Source organism: Bos mutus, chromosome 29 (assembly GCF_027580195.1).
Source record: "Bos mutus isolate GX-2022 chromosome 29, NWIPB_WYAK_1.1, whole genome shotgun sequence".
NCBI classification, from domain to species: Eukaryota; Metazoa; Chordata; class Mammalia; order Artiodactyla; family Bovidae; genus Bos; species Bos mutus.
The window spans coordinates 26,673,795-26,687,642 of NC_091645.1; the positions used below are offsets into that span (position 1 = coordinate 26,673,795).

The 13,848-nt window shown below is 36.1% G+C and overlaps 1 protein-coding gene across 1 annotated transcript; it reads left to right on the forward strand.

The window, feature by feature from the left end:
• The first annotated feature begins 9,980 nt into the window (after positions 1 to 9,980).
• On the forward strand, positions 9,981 to 10,955 carry LOC102279114 (putative olfactory receptor 8G3). Its single transcript, XM_005905945.3, has one exon. The coding sequence runs from the start codon at positions 10,020 to 10,022 to the stop codon at positions 10,953 to 10,955; it is 936 nt and encodes a 311-aa protein (XP_005906007.1). The 5' UTR covers positions 9,981 to 10,019.
• The last annotated feature ends 2,893 nt before the right edge of the window (positions 10,956 to 13,848 follow it).

Genomic DNA, 13,848 nt, shown 5'->3' on the forward strand with positions numbered 1-13,848 from the left:
ATAGAATCAATAGCATGATGTCATAGAAGTCATTTGGTTTGCTAAGCTATGCAGTGTGTTAGATATATTGTTCAAATTTTTGGAAATTTACTGATACTTCTCTATATAACTTATCTCCAAAATTCTCCTTGCCACTTCTTTGAACATACATTTCAATGATTATATTTGTTTACAATAATAGAATTTTTAAAAATCTTGAATATTAAAGGTGGGTCTTTTTAGGATTTTTTTCAATAATAATATATCTAGGAAGAACAACAATGCTTATGATGATTATGGTGAAAATCACAGTAATGTATATTATCCAGATTTATGAAATATAAAGCACTATGCCCAGTACTTTAAATGGATATCTTTATTCACTATATTCCTTCAGGACAAATTCTAGTATTATTTTCCTTTGAAAAGAAGAAATGGAAGGTTATTTAATTTGTGTATTTGCCATGGTCCCAAACATAATAAATGATAGAGAAAACATAATAAGTGATACTTTTGCACAAGAAGATCTTGAATAGGTCCAATGTCTCCATGAGAATTCCATTCTATATGTCAAGCATCATCACTTTCCTATAAGACTGTGTTTCTTTTCTCTAGGTATCTTCTATGTTATTTTCACTTTTATTTCCTTTGATAAAATGAAAATAATCAAAATCTTTCAAACAGTATTGGTCAAAGCAACAATTGCAAGGATGGAGATTTATTGCAGGGTTTCACAGTAGACAGTCATTAAAGAGATTCAAATTATAATTGAAATGTAAATATTTATAAAAGCAGCCCAAACAACATTGTCTTATCTTTATACCAATAACACTATAACTATTTATGAAGCAGCTGTTCATAAAAGAAAGAAATCCTGCTGAATTATATCACTTTCATGTTGTTAATGCTCTTCTGTCCCATACTTTATTGAATTGTGTATTCATGTTCAGTTCAGTCCCTCAGTTGTGTCTGACTCTTTGCAACCCCATGGACTGCAGCACACCAGGCTTCCCTGTCCATCACCAACTCCTGGAGCTTGCTCAAACTCATGTCCATTGAGTTGGTGATGCCATCCAACCATCTCATCCTCTGTCGTCCCTTTCTCCTGCTGCCTTCAATCTTACCCAGCATCAGAGTCTATTCCAAGGAGTCAGTTCTTTGCATCAGGTGTCCAAAGTATTCGTGCTTCAGTTTCAGCATCATTCCTTCCAATGAATATCCAACAATGATTTCCTTTAGGATTGACTGGTTTGATCCCCTTGCAGTCCAAGGGACTCTCAAGAGTCTTCTCCAACACCAAAGTTCAAAAGCTTCAATTCTTCAGCGCTCAGCTTTCTTTATACTCCAACTCTCACACCCATACATGACTACTGGAAAAAACATAGTTTGACAATGTTGGCAAAGTAATATCTCTACTTTTTAATATGCTTTCTAGCTTGGTCATAGCTTTTCTTCCAAGGAGCAGGCATCTTTTAATTTCATGGTTGCAGTCACCATCTTCAGTGATTTTGGAGCCCAAGAAAATAAAGTCTGTTTCCATTGTTTCCCTATCTATTTTCCATGAAGTGATGGGTCCAGATGCCATGGTCTTAGTGTTTTCAATGTTGAGTTTTAAACCAGCTTTACTTTCATCAAGAGGCTCTTTAGTTCCTCTTCACTTTCTGGTATAAACGTGGTGTCATCTGCATTTCTTTGGTTACTGATATTTCTCTTGGCAATCTTGATTCCAGCTTGTGCTTCATCCAGCCTAGAATTTTGCATCATGTACTCTGCACATAAGTTAACTAAGCAGGGTGACGATATACAGCCTTGATATATTTTAATGCTCTTTTGTGCCATAATTTATACAGTTGCCATTTCATGTTATGTTCTCTTTAAAACATCTCTTCTTTTCCCTCATACTATTGCTTTTTGATTGTGGGCCTTAAACATCTTATAATTATAAATTCTCATATTATTATAAATGCTCAGTTGTTTTCTGTCTTTTCCTAATTCAAACCATCCTATTCATTATTGCCATATCAATGTCCTTTAAATAGTGTGCTGTCTATTCACCTAATATAACAAGTTGCAGTGTTTACTTATAGTACACAAATATTGGACAAATATATAACTTTGTTGCTTTTTACTCACTAAATTCTATCCAACTCTTTCCAACCCCATGGATTGTAGCCTGCCAGGCTTTTCTGTTCATGGGATTTCCCAAGTAGGAATACTGGAGTGGGTTTCTATTTCTTTCTCTAAGGATCTTCCCAAAGGATCATCCCAATGCAGTGGAAGATGCATAACTCCTGCATTTGCAAGTGGATTCTTTACTGCTGAGCCACAGGGGAACCACATAATATAACTTTACCTCCTTGTATTTCATTAAACATTAATTCAATAGCAGATAATCATTTTCAAAGAACACTCATATTTATCATTTGACTTAATTTTCATCAGTCTTATTTGCTCAGTCGTGTCCAACTCTTTGCAGCCCAATGGACTGTAGCCCACCAGGCTCCTCTCCTGATGGAATTTTCCAGGTGAGAATAGTGTGGTGGAATGCCATTTCCTACTTCAAAGGATCTTCCCAAACCCACACCTCTATCTCCTGCATTGGCAGGGGGATGCTTTACCCCTAGAGCCACCTGGGAAGCCTGGGGTATAAAAGAAGGGAGATAGTTACTATCACAACTCCTGTCATAGGCAAGATTCCTAGTCCAGTGCTTTTCCCAACAAGCACAAATGGATTAACAGAGGACAGATAATAAGAGTTCTGATGGAAAATCCTTGAATTACTAGGGCTTAGGCTCCTAAGTAAAACATAGATAAGTGACAGGAAATGGTCCCACTAGACCACTAGACAAGAAAAGCCTATGTAGATCCAGAAAAAAACAGATCATACTTCACATGAAATGATCATTCTACCAGACTAGAAAAGCAGCAGCAGCAGCAAAATAGATAGCAGACAGTTCATGAATCACGTGTGGATCGCTGCGAGACATCAATTTTTATTTATTTACTGTGTGTGTGTAAAGGGAGCTGCTAATTTTTTTTAATAGGGAAGTGACACAGTTTTAAATGTTAATAATATCACATATGCCAAAGAATGCTCTAACTACCAAACAATTGAAATTGTCCAACACGCTAGTAAAGTAATGCTCAAAATTCTCCAAGCCAGGCTTCAACAGTATGTCAACCATGAACTTCCAGATGTTCAAGTTGGATTTAGAAAAGTCAAAGGAACCAGAGATCAAACTGATAAATATCTGTCGGATTATTGAAAAAGCAAGGGAGTTCCAGAAAAACATCTATTTCTGCTTTATTGACTATGTCAAAGCCTTTGACTGTGTGGATCACAATAAACTGTGGAAAATTCTTCAAGAGATGGGAATACCAGACCACCTGACCTGCCTCTTGACAAACCTATATGCAGGTCAGGAAGCAACAGTGAGAACTGGACATGGAACAACAGACTGGTTCCAAATAGGAGGAGTACATCAAGACTGTATATTGTCAGCCTGCTTATTTCACTTATATGCAGAGTACATCAAGAGAAATGCTGGGCTGAATGAAGCACAAGTTGGAAACAAGTTTGCTGGGGGAAATATCAATAACCTCAGATATGCAGAAGACACCATCCTTATGGTGGAAAGCGAAGAACTAAAGAGCCTCTTGATGAAAGTAAAAGAGGAAAGTGAAAATGTTGGCTTTTCAGCTCAACAATCAGAAAACTAAGATAACGGCCTCTGGCCCTATCACTTCATGGAAAATAGATGGGGAAACAGTGACAGACTTTACTTTTTGGGGCTCGAAAGTCACTGCAGATGGTGACTGTAGTCATGACATTAGAAGTCTCTTGCTCTATGGAAGAAAAGCTGTGACCAACCTAGACAGCATACTAAAAAGCAGAGACATTACTTTGCCAACAAATGTCTGTCTAGTCAAAGCTATGGTTTTTCCATAGTCATTCATGGATGTGAGAGTTGGGCTATAAAGAAAGCTGAAGGCCAAAGAATTGATGCTTTTGAACTGTGGTGTTGGAGAAGACTCTTGAGCGTCCCTTGGACTGCAAAGAGATCCAATCAGTCCATCCTAAAGGAAATCAGACCTGAATATTCATTGGGAGGACTGTTGCTGAAGCTGAAATTCCAATACTTTGGCCACCTGATGTGAAGAAGTGACTCATTGGAAAAGACCCTGATGCTGGTAAAGATTGAATTCAGAAGAAGGGGATGACAGAGTATGAGATTTTTGAATCGCATCACCAAGTCGATGGACATGACTTTGAGTAAGATGCTGGAGTTGGTTTTGGACATGGAAAACTGGCCTGCCCCCATTTATGGGGTCACAAAGAGTTAGACATGACTGAGCAACTGAACAGAGTTGAACTGCACTCAACCATTGTTGCTATGATCTTCTTCCCTTCCTCAAGCTCTCCTGCTCTAGCACCTATCTCAATGAATTACTGGTTCTACATTTTGCTGTACTTAACATCTTTGTCTCCATCCTGATCATTTTCAGCTCCTACATCTTCATCATTTCCAGCAGCATCCACATTCATTCCACGGAGGGCAGATCCAAAGACTTGAGCACATGCAGCTTCCACGTCTCAGATGTTGCTGTTTTCTATGGGTCTACAGCATTCATGTGCCTGAAACCATCACCTGTGAGATCCATGGACCAAGGGAAAATGTCCTCTGTGTTTTATACTATTGTTTTGCCCATGCTGAATCCCCTGATCAACAGCCTCAGGTATAAAGATGTCAATGTTTTCCTGATAAAAATACTTGAGAGAAGAATATTTTTGTGATCAGACATAACATGAACACGATATTTTAGAGCTAGTCTTTGCTTATTATATTGTATGGATATATGGTTCTCTTACTTCAAAATCCTTACCAGAGCTTACAATCTGAGTTAAGATCTCCTTCATACTTTGTAACATTGCTCAAACCTGTATGCCTCCTACTATGCCATTTATTGTTTTGGGTGTGTACTTGCGTGCTTATTGTCCAAAATGTACTGTAATGTTCATGAAGATTATCCCCATTCATGTATTTCATTGCCATATATGCAGGACATAAGATAGTTCCTGCCACTAGAAACACCTTGACAATTTTCTTATTTTCTTTTAAAAAATATTTATGGGAAGCCATATATATTTCATACTGTCTTTTTTCATTACTTTCTCCAATTATCTACATATGACTTCTAACAGTTAAAATCAATTAAATTTATGTTTGAAGAGTTCTTCAAAAATATAGAACAGTCTTTTGGGCTCTGTGGGAGAGGGAGAGGGTGGGATGATTTGGGGGATTGGCATGGAAACATGTATAGTAATATAAGAAACGAATCACCAGTCCAGGTTCGATACAGGATCCTTGGGGCTGGTGCACTGGGATGACCCAGAGGGATGGTACGGGGAGGGTGGTGGGAGGGGGGTTCAGGATGGGGAGCAACATGAACCAGTGGCGGATTCATGTGGATGTGTGGCAGAACAAGTACAATATTGTAAAGTAATTAGCCTCCAATTAAAATAAATTTAAAAATTAAAAAAAAATCTGCAATAAAACTGATGACATCCTAAATTATTTCTATACAAATTTTTAGAAGCACGAACTTGAGTAACTTCTGTATCAAACCCGAGTGCAGGTAAGATAACTTGTGAACACCTGATTTCTTAAGTCATTAAATAAAGTCAAAAACCAAAAATACTTGAAGCAAAACTCTTGGTTATCAAGCATACAACATATATGCATTAAAAAATAATATGTATATTTGTTATCTGATGGGTCAACACAGCAAATCTGGAGATACAGTGGTACCTGGAACTTGAACACTCCAGTCTAAAATACTATGGTTTCCCATACCTAGATTGGAAAAAAACTTCACCTATATTGACATTGAGAAAATTCTTAGTATGTAGAATTTTATCCATGTAAATTATAGTTCAATGAATTTAGTTTAAAGATTTTAAAAAAATATGAATTATACTGTTGCAATCTGAGTTGTGGATCTTCCTAGATTGCCACCTTAAACCAGAATGTGATTTTTTTTAATTACTCTGTATTTTAAGCAAATTTTTTAACATTGACAGATCTCTATATTATTCCCCAATATTTCTTTTATTTATAGAATTAGATAGTGTCATTAACTTATTCTACTTGTTAGGGACTTTTCATGGGTAATGAAAGTAGCCAGGTGAAACCTTCCTGCAGCCTGCATGTTAAAATATTTCAAGTACTACTGTTTTATAAATACATCATGTTATCTAAATATAGTTAAATATAGGTCAATGAGAAAAAAATCATTCAACTATTGCACACAAAGATTTTTTTCAATTTTTTCTTTATCTCCTGTGTGAAATCACTTTAGAATGTTCCTTTAATGCAGGTCTTAAATATTTCCTAAAATTTTGAATTTTTATATAGCTTGACATGAAGTTCACCAGAGTTCTAATAAGATCTATCACAGCCTTGCTTCCAACCTATAGTCTAATAAAAAATAATAAATTATAATTATATGACACTATTAAACATTTGAGAGTCAAAGGAAGAAAAGGGAATTGCTAATTGTAACTTATCCCAAGAGTTGATACTTGTGGGATATGATCCTAATGGGAGATCATTAGCATTATCTGTTCCTCATCTGACTCTTAGCATCTATACTCAGAGTATTAATCACCATTCATATCAACCAACCTTTGCAGAGGGCCACTGACTTCAACGGAAGTCAGGACCATTGACTCAAAATTATTACAACAGTATCTTCTAGGTTATGACACTACAAGAACGAGAAGTCCTGCAAGGTTAGTACTCAGAACTATCCACCAGCATCACCAGAACCATTTTTCCCTTCAGAGAAATAGAGAAGAAGAATACACAGCACTGGTGTGCTGGGGAGCAAGAGGGATGTATTTGAATCCCAGTCCTGGACTTTAAAAAGTTAGATCTTCTATTCTAGCTCCCTCACGGTGCATTAATAGATGTGAGTAGCTATTTTTCTGTCTCTATCTGTCCTCACTCTAATATTCACACTCCATGAGGAGCAAAGGTTCTCTTATCATCTCTTTGTCCCTGCTGGAGAAAGTTATGGCCAGTATTTCTTTGTTTACTCACCTCCACTCAGACAGTGTGAGAGCTTCGTTCACTTGTGTTGGCGTCTATGTTAACTTATTACTACAATCCTTTCAATAATTTTATTAAAAAATCATATTTATTGATACTTGTATATAAGGCATTGTGCCAAGCACTGTATTGAGTGTACAGTCTAGTATAGAAGAAAAGCCAATAAGTAACTCATAATAACTGATGCAGAATCAAGCATGTGCTAAATGTAAACATGAGAAAGGTATTCCTCAGCACATAGAAAATGGTCTTATTACCTAGGGTTTCCATTATTAAAGCCCTTAACTTAAGGACACTAACTATTGAATAAATTTCATCAGATACACTGGGAATGTGTGAGAGAAGATAAAGATATATAATGAGTCAAAAAAAAAAAAATTCTACCAAATGCTGTTTTGTGTAATAGTTAAATCATGTGATACCTGGTGGGACATAAAAATAAAAGATTTTGTTGTTAGGTGATATAAATCATCGAATTACAGAAATTTATTCAAACTTTATTTGGGGACCTTGGAAAATATTTAGGAGTTAATATTGAGTAAAAATTTCAAATTTCAGTATCATTTTATATATTTAGGTAGAAAGGAGGAACAAGAAAATGTCTTAAGGGGAAAAAAAAATCCCCGCCATCATCGTAGGAATGACGCATGCTAAGTCGCTTCAGTCGTGTCCGACTCTGTGCAACCCTATGGACAGCAGCCCACCAGGCTCTTCCATCCACAGTATTCTCCAGGCAAGAATACTGGAGTGGGCTGCCATTTCCTTCTCCAATGAAAGGGAAATGAAAATGACACTAGGAATGAAAATAACACTGAAACAAAAGATAAAATGGAAAGCAACTCAATAGAATAAAATTAAAATAACAATGACAGTATCAGGGTCTTTCCAAGGGTATGGGACTGTGCTAAACATCTCATAGGAATCAGTATTGTGAATTTACACAGGAGGTAGATTTTAGTGTTTCTGTTTTTCAGAGAGTTGGAAAGTAGACATGTTATCTCAAGATCACACAGGAAATGGGGTAATAATAGGATTCATAATCAGGATCCATTAGAATGAAGATAATAGAAGTACACCTAATCCAACTACCCATTAGATTTGTCCTTAAAGAATATCTGTATGCACATGGTTATTCAGTCTTTTTCCAACTTTTATGACTGTCAGCTCAGGTGTGTCTGGTGATAGGGATGTTTGTCTTTGCTGTGAAACTCAAATATTCCTTCCCATGGTTTGAAGCAGTTAATTTTACTCAATCTCTTGTATGTATACAATAAGTTCAGTACCTCCCACTGCCATATGATGAACATTGAGATAACTTTCCTGTGCCACATGAATTTTTGCCTTGCTAGAAAAAAATATCCTTAGTTGTTTTAGCCATCTTAAAATAACCTATTTCTAGATGATATTTGTGAAACTGTGCAGCTTTACCTATATCACACACAGTATTTCACTTCAAACTGAACACAATAGCCAAATATTACTTGAGTGTTAAGAATATAAATTTTTATTTTCTAGAACCTACTCATCTCCTTTACAAATCTTGACTAAAGATACATTGGTCTTTAAAAAAGACATCACACTGTTGACTAGTATGGAATTAATATTAAAATCACTTATTTTATTTTGCATGTACTTTCTGAATCCACATCTCTCCCATCTTTGAATTCTATTGCTGATGCTGCTGCTAAGTCACGTCAATCATGTCCTACTCTGTGTGACCCCATAGATGGCACTCCACTAGGCTCCCATCCCTGGGATTCTCCAGGCAAGAATACTGGAGTGGGTTGCCATTTCCTTCTCCAATGCATGAAAGTGAAAAGTGAAAGTGAAGTCGCTCAGTCGTGTCCGACTTTTCCCGACCCCATGGACTGTAGCCCACCAGGTTCCTCTGTCCATAGGACTTCCCAGGCAAGAGCACTGGAGTGGGTTGCCATTGCCTTCTCCGAATTCTATTGCTAGCACATGTAAAATGCATGATTATACTTTAAAAAGTTTGGCATATCAAACACCTAGCATTTGTGTTCAAAGGCATTTTATGACTTGGAGAATAAAATCATTTTCTTACCTCCACCATTTAAATCATAAAGTCCACATTTCACAGATCAATCTTGGTACATTAATGCCCTAGTCACAGTGGTGGAGTATGTGACTTATATTATACTCTCACCCCTAAGATTATCCAAATTATAAGAAGAATGGTTCCTGGGGTGGAAAAAGTATAAGCATGATGTCTGTCAAGCAGTTTCATTTATGCCCTCTGGAGTCAAAGTCCAGGGAGAAGGAAGCTGGGACATTAAAGCATCAGATCTCAGGTGAAATGATACTGGTCATCACATTTCAGATATTTTCAGTTGAGAAGTTACTAAAGAAGACAACCCCAACTAATATAACTACTTTGCACAGACTTATGAATCCTCTCTGTATTAATTATAGATACCATATACAACTATTACTTATTATAAATGAAATAAAAATACTATGCCATTCAACAAGCATGAAATTAATATATAAACATAGAAACTTGGAGGAAGGAAGAGTACTCAGAAATAATACTAGAAATGTTCGTGTTGACTGACTTTAAAAAAAATACTTGTTATAAAAAAATCCATAAATTGTTGTTTCTCTTAAACTTTATGCAATTTCTTAATTGTAAAGTTCTTGATGTTTATAATTTCTATTCTAGTTCAACAAAATTAATTGTTTGTCCTAGAGTAGCAGGATACACTGGAGAATTCCCTAGATTATGTGTGTCCTCTGCTGAAAAATAAAGAATGATCTCTGCAGAATTACTCTCTGCCTCTCTCTCACACACACACAAACATACACACATGCATAAACCTCTCTCTCTCTCACACACACACACACACACAGATATACTCATTTTCTTTGTTTGTTTGTTTTTTAAACTTAGAACCTACTAAGAAGAAAATGGACCCAGGAAATCACTCCTCAGTGACTGAGTTCATCCTCACTGGGCTCACAGAACAGCCACGACTCCAGCTGCCCCTTTTCCTCCTCTTCCTAGGAATCTATGTGGTCACAGTGGTGGGGAATCTGGGCATGATCACACTGGTTGGGCTCAGTTCTCACCTACATACACCTATGTACTATTTCCTCAGCAACTTATCCCTTATTGATCTCTGTCAGTCCACCGTCATTACCCCCAAAATGCTGATGAACTTTGTGACAGAGAAAAATATCATCTCCTATCCTGAATGCATGACTCAGCTATATTTCTTTCTTCTTTTTATTATTTCAGAGTGCTATATGTTGGCTGAAATGGCATATGACCGCTATGTTGCCATCTGTAACCCCTTGCTTTATAATGCCATCATGTCTTATTATTGGTGCTTCCAGCTCACAGCAGCAGGTTATATCTTGTGCATCATTCAATCGACATTCCATACTTGCCTTATGTTGAGACTCTATTTCTGCAAGGCCAATGTGATTAACCATTATTTCTGTGATGTTTTTCCACTCATGGAGCTATCCTGTTCTAGCATCTATTTCAATGAGTTATTGGCTCTAGTCTGCAGTTCTTTCAACGTCCTGATTCCTGCCTTGGCTATTCTTATTTCCTATATCTTCATCCTCTATAAAATCTTCCACATCCACTCCACTGAGGGCAGGTCCAAAGCCTTCAGCACTTGCAGTTCCCACATCTTGGCCGTTGCTATTTTCTATGGATCTGCAGCATTCATGTACCTGCAGCCATCATCTGTGAGCCCCATGGACCAAGGGAAAGTGTCCTCTGTGTTTTATACCTGCATTGTGCCCATGCTGAATCCTTTGATCTACAGTTTGCGGAATAAGGATGTCAAATTGGCCCTGAAGAATATTCTGAACCTTGGAAAATATAGATGAATAGACTCACCATTGGTGTAATATCAGAAATAACTGTTTGCTTTGCTGAGATATGCAATGTTTTAGTTTTATTGTTCAAATTTTTGGAAATTCAGGATCATTTCCCCATACAATACATTTCTTTGGAATTTGTGTTATATTGATTATGTATGGAGAAATATCAAGAATAATGTCAGACACTCTTGAGATTAAAGAAGCTCCAGTTAACATAAAAAACACAAATAACAAGAATAACTATGATGATCATCATAATGTAATAACGTATTATTATTGAGATAGTATAAAATGTCAAACACTGTACCCAGCACTTCATATCAGACAACTTTCTTTAATATTTATGATATCTCTCAAGGCAAGTCCTAATACTATTTCCATTTGAAAGATGAATAAATTGAAGTTTGTTTACTTTGAGTAAATGTCCCCATAGTCCCACACTTAATAAAGACAGAGGCTAGAATGTCTGGCTCCAGGAACTGTGATTTTACTCAAAGTAATCTATTGCCCCCAGGTAATTGTGGATAAGTGTAAGGCCTTCCCAATAATTTCCTTCTACACATTAAACTTCTACTTTTCCTGTGAGACTGTATTGCTTTCCCCTAGACCTGTCCAATGCAATTTTCACTTTTATTTCATTTGATTTAATGAAAATAATAAAAATATTTCAAACTTGTGTTGATCAAGCTAAAAGACCAAATGCAGAGTTAATACAGAATCTTAAGATAAGACTCATCAATGAGATTCAAATTATCATGTTCAATACTGACAATTTTTATAAAAATAGCCCAATACATTTCTATCTTTAAATCATTAGTGCTATCCTGTTTATGTAACAGGGGCTTCCCTGGCAGTTCAAAGGTAAAGAATACAGCTGCCAATGCAGGGGATGTGGATTCAGTCCTTGGGTGAGGAAGATACCCTGGAGAGGGAAATGGCCACCCACTCCAGTATTCTTGCTTGGAAATTCCCATGAAGAGAGGAGCCTTGTGGGCTACAGTCCATAGGGTCACAGAGCGTCCATCCAACACAACCTTGCCACTAAACTACAACAGTAAATTTATGTTAACAACTGCTCATAATAAACCAAAACTATGCAAGTTGTATCACTTTCATGAGGTTCATGCACTTTTGCCATGGAAGTTAGAAAAATTGCTATTTTTTGACAGTTTTATCTTGGAAATATCTTTTCTCTCCCCTCATATTTGTCTTTTTTAGCTTCTGGGCATTAACATCTGGTAAGTATAAATTCACATGAAACTCTAAATATTTAGTTGTCTTCTCCCTCTTCTTAGTTCAAAGTGTCTTACTCATTACTGACAGATCAACGTTCTTTGGGTAGTGTGATGCCTTATTCACCTGTAGTGTCCAAATATACCACAAATATATAAAGCATAATTTTATTTACCACCCATGTATTTTATTATCCATTCTTTCATCAAAGTCAAGCATTCATTTTCAATTATTTTATATTATTTGACTTAATTTTCATGTTATTTATATTATATTTTCATATTATTTGACTGAATTTTCATCAGTACTATAAAAAGAAGGTAAAATGGCTACAATTACAACTTCTATCTTAGGTATGATTCCTAGTCTGCTATATATAGTTCAGAATATAAATAAATAAATAAATATATATATGTATATATAAATCAGCCAAATCAGCACATATACCATGTCTGAACTGAAAGAATGGCTTCTATGGGTTTCTTCAAATTTTTAATTTCTGAATAATTATAGGAATGTTTCTGTTTACTTCCTGTTTACATTCTTTCTATATCTGACCTTTACTAAACTCCAAGTCTCTTTCTCACTTCTTCTTTTTGGCACACTAAAGCAACTTCAAAGGTAGTCTGTTCCCTTATAAGGTGGCATTCCAGACACATAGTACTCTTTTCCAAACATATCAGAATCTTGCAGCCACAGCAAACCTTTAGCTAAAAGATTTTTGGTGCATAGGTATGGTAGATTTTCCTTGAAACTGAAAGAACTCCAGTGGAAGGTATTCAAAACAAGAGATTCTCTAGCACCTTGTTTCTCAGAGTGATCTATAGATGAGAAATAGTGGAAACATCTGAGAGATTTTATTTAAAATGTATACTCTCAAGCCATACATGAGACTTACTATCAGAATCTGCTTTTAATCAAGATGCTTAGGTTATTTCTATGCACATTAAAAGTTGAGAAGCTTTTGAAAAATATTGATATATGACCTCACATGCTAAAATTTTGACTTAATTGGTATAGTGTTCACCAACGGTATTGATATTAAGGACAATTAAAAAAAAAAACTCCCCTGATATTTTAATGAGTTTAAATGAGTATCTAAAATTCAGAAGGACTAGCTTCACTTGTGGCTCAGCAGGTAGGAATCTACCTGCCTTGCGGGAGACCTCGGTTTGATGCCTGGGTTGGAAAGATCCCAAGCAGAAGGGAAAGGCTACCCACTCCAGTATTCTGGCCTGGAGAATTCCATGGACTCTATAGTTCATAGGGTCACAAAGAGTCAGACACAACTGAGTGACTTTCACTTTCAATGTAACACAAGTATAAACTTTAAAATCCTCTACATAGAAAACCCTAAAGACTCCACCAGAAAATTACTAGAACTAATCAATGAATATAGTAAAGTTGCATGATATAAAATCAACACACAGAAATTACTTGCATTCCTATACACTGATAATGAGAAAATAGAAAGAGAAATTAAGGAAACAATTCCATTCACCATTGCAACGAAAAGAATAAAATACTTAGGAATATATCTACCTAAAGAAACTAAAGACCTATATATAGAAAACTATAAAACACTGGTGAAAGAAATCAAAGAGGACACTAATAGATGGAGAAATATACCATGTTCATGGATTAGAAGAATCAATATAGTGAAAAT